A 3517-nucleotide genomic window follows, 5' to 3' on the forward strand; every position below is an offset into this window, starting at 1 on the left:
ACCCTATGCAGAGCTCACTTTAAGAGTTCCCAGGCTGCAGAGGGAGGGGGAGAACAGGGCTGAGGGAGGGGCTGGGTGGGGTCAGAGCCGGGAAAACAGCCCTCCCCAGGTCTTTCTTCACAGGGCCGCACGTGTAGATCACAGCCAGACGGTCCACCTCCCAGCCTCCTGGCCTGCGGGGCTGATGGCTCACACGTCCCTCAAAGCCACGCTCTGGCCCAGAAGCTCAGTCTTCTGCAGTCAGAGGCCCTTATCCATCCTTCCTGTTTTATAGACAGAGAAACTGAGGCTGGGGGAGACCAGTTTCTGGATCTCTGGGCATTAGCAGAATGTCAATTTGCTCCAGCCCACCTGGGCGAGGGGCTGCTAGGCAGAGGGGTGACCTGGCCGGTCCCACCCTGGGGTGAAGGAGAGGTGTCCATGGGAGACTCTCACCTCTCCCCACCCCCTGCACTTCTTTCTCTGCTAGAGCCCCATTTCTGGGCCCCACCCCCTTTTCCAGGAGCCACCAGACCCGGGCACTGGAAACACTGGCTCACAGCTGGACTGGCCTGCCCAGTTTCCATCCCCGGGCCTCTTAATCTGGATTCTCCAGAAGCCCAGGGAGCCTGTGGGACGTCTGCCTGGGGATGTGGGAGGCAGGACCAGGCCCCTGCAGACCTCAGGGCTCCTTGGCTGCATAGAGTTAGCATCTGCTTAGCATTTTAGAGGGAAACATGGTACCATGGCTGAAAACCCCATTTGACCCTGTACAACTGGGGAAACTGAGGCCTTGTAGGACTCGAGTCTAAGACAGAATCATTAGCAGCAAGGTGTTCCCTGTTCTGTCTCTCTCTCTCTCTCTCTCTCTCACACACACACACACACACACACAAACACACACACACACGCACACATGCACATATGCTCACTCCTGGCCAGAACCATGAGCAAGCCCACACTCACCCACACTCAAGAAAAGAGTTTTCTATTTTTTTGTGTGTTGTTTTTCATTTTCTTTTTTTTTTTTTTCTTAAAAAGGACTTATCCAAATATCTGGATAATAAATCATTTGCGTTTCCTAAGAAACTGGGTTTTTCTTTTCCCTTGTGGTTTTGGTGTTTCTCTTTTTCTTCTTTGAGCCTGACTAGCGGTCTGAAGCTTTCTTTCTTCCTTTCCTTTTCCTTTTTGCTTTGGACAGGAGAAAGCAGTTCGTCTGAATTGTACTTGACTCTTCAAAGAGGAAAACGGTGTGAAAGGAGGAGAGGACTTAGGCGGGAGGGAGAAACCAGTAACTGAGGAAGAAACCGAAGGACGCATCTAAGACAAATATCACCCAGAGCTCCTGGAGCAGAGGTGGCAGGTGGGGGTGGGGGGGGGTAGGGCCACCTCCTGGCCCCCCTCGCTGTCTCCAGAGGCCTCATCTCGGTTCCTCCACGGAGATCTGAGGGCAGGAGGGACAGCAGGGGGTGGAGAAGGAACACTGGGTCTTCCTGACAACGGAGTACATAGATTTGCTAAGGCTGGTTGTGGTCTGGGAGTGGGGCAAGGGGAGGAGGAGGGGGCGACTCTGGCTGTGAGTGGGGGTGGGCAGCAGAGGCTGCACTGCCTCACACGAGGCTGCCCGGGGGTCCCCCGTGTGCCCGCCTCCTGCCAGCCCTCCCAGTCCATGGCCAGGGGTGGCTCAGCAGTCCCCGTCAGTGGCCATGGCCACCAGCATCTCACTCTTGCCCATCTCCTCCAAGGCACTCGCCAGGCTGTTGAGGTCCCCGTCGTCCTGCTGCAGAGCCTCCCAGAGGTCCAGAATTACACCTGTGGGGCTCGCTTTGGTGGCAAAGTAGTTCAGGTACCTGGCAGAGGGAAGGAGAAGGTCAAACACTCAGCACCTCCCAGGAGCTTGGAAGTGGACCGAGCACCAGCAAGTGGGAAGGCTCTGGGGTCCCCCAATCCTGGGTCTGAACCCTAGCCCCTCTGCTTGGGGGCTCTGTGGCCCTGGGAAAGCCACTGCTCCTCTCTGAGCCTCGGTTTCCTCATCCCTAACATGGAAACTGCATTGCTCATCATCATTCATCATTGTTGTTATTATCACCACTGGAAGAAGACATGGGCCCCAGGAGAGACTGTCCAAACCTAGCATTCCATTCCTTCTTCCTCCCACATCCGTTCCCTGCTTGGTGTTGCCCCACACACTGCCCCGAGAGCAGGAACAGAGCCTCAGACACTTTGTAAAGCCCATCCATTTCCAGCAAGCTGTCTTATACGTGGTATCTGCTCAACGCAGGTTTATTAAATGGTTTCTCAGTAAGTATAATGTAAGACTAATGACTAATATTGCCATTATATTTATCCAGCATTTTAAATTTTCCAGAAGGAAGAGCGTGGACACCAAAATAGACTCTGTCACTCAGCAAACATTTCCAGAACACCTGCTCTGTCCTGGGCCTGGGGATGCAGACGGTGATCACACCTGGTGTCCTGGCCTCACCTGAGCCTCACGGGCCAGCACTCTGAGCATGGCGCTCCCCCAAAATGGGCTTCTCAGATGGAGCCCACCCAAGCCTAAGCTCCTAATCTACCACAAATGGAGGGATCAGATCCTCGACTGTCCATCTGCCCCTCGGGGACAAAGGGAGGTGGGGCTGAGGCCAGCCTGGCCCAACACCCACCGGTCCATGGAGAGCTTCTGCGCCAAGAGCCGCCAGTCATTGCCCCGCGAGTTGGGGGCGTCCAGGCTGTTGCATATCTTTTGGCGGATGGACAGTGGAATCTTGAAGGCGTAGGGCCCCAGCTGGGTGGTGACCGTGCTGCCAGGGGCAGAGCAGAAGGCATCCAGGGAGCCAGCAGGTGTCTGTAAGGGCAGGGGCCGAGGTGAGAGGGGCAGGGGATTCCCCCATGGACAGCACTGGCACCCGCCCCTCCAACCTTCCTGCATCGGGACTGTGAGCTCAAGGAGGTCCCTCCCCATGCTCTGGGCAGGCCAACTGCTCAAAGACCCCCTCCCCTGCAAGGTCAACTTCCAAGGGCCAGGGCTGCATGCCCAACCCCCAGCCCTCAGAGTGCACCATGCCAATGCACTGCCCCAGGCTAATGCGGGTGCCGCCTCATGATTTCAAAGCCATGAGGAGCCTCAGCCAGTCTAATCTGCACAGACCCACTTTTACACATGTGGGAATGAAGTCTAGAATGGGGAAGTGACTTGCCCATGGTCACATGCCAAGTTAGGGGCAGAGCTGGGTCTAGTCCTCTAGCGCTCTTGACATTGCGCATCAAGGAGTTTCTCGCACTGCCAGCCTGGGTGGCCTGGGCTTTGTAAACCTCAGTCTGGATGCAAAGCGGGGGAGAACCATGGGCTTGGGCAAGCACTGACCCCATACAAGGTCGATGATATCTTCCTCCCTAAAAGCTACCTTCTGATTTAGTGAAGTCATCTCTGTTACCTGGCACAGGTCATGCACAGGACCGGCCACTCAGTAAGTGGTAGCTCTTACCAAAAAGTGACCGAGTCCCAGCTCAGACGGTGGGGGGGGGGGGGGGCGGG

The 3517-nt window shown here is 56.1% G+C and overlaps 1 protein-coding gene across 2 annotated transcripts in view; it reads right to left on the reverse strand.

Moving 5' to 3' along the window:
* Window positions 1–8: 8 nt before the first annotated feature.
* UNC5B (unc-5 netrin receptor B) overlaps window positions 9–3517 on the reverse strand; it is a 79400-nt gene continuing 75891 nt past the window's right edge. For both annotated transcript variants that reach the window (XM_077778536.1, XM_077778535.1), the window contains 2 exons: window positions 2646–2827; window positions 9–1829 (listed from right to left, as the gene is read on the reverse strand). In XM_077778536.1, the coding sequence (XP_077634662.1) occupies window positions 1664–1829; window positions 2646–2827 (348 nt within the window). In that variant the 3' untranslated portion in view covers window positions 9–1663. The remainder of the gene's footprint in view (window positions 1830–2645; window positions 2828–3517) is intronic.

This window comes from Crocuta crocuta, unplaced genomic scaffold, assembly GCF_008692635.1.
Source record: "Crocuta crocuta isolate KB4526 unplaced genomic scaffold, BGI_CrCroc_1.0 scaffold167, whole genome shotgun sequence".
In the NCBI taxonomy this organism is placed as follows: Eukaryota; Metazoa; Chordata; class Mammalia; order Carnivora; family Hyaenidae; genus Crocuta; species Crocuta crocuta.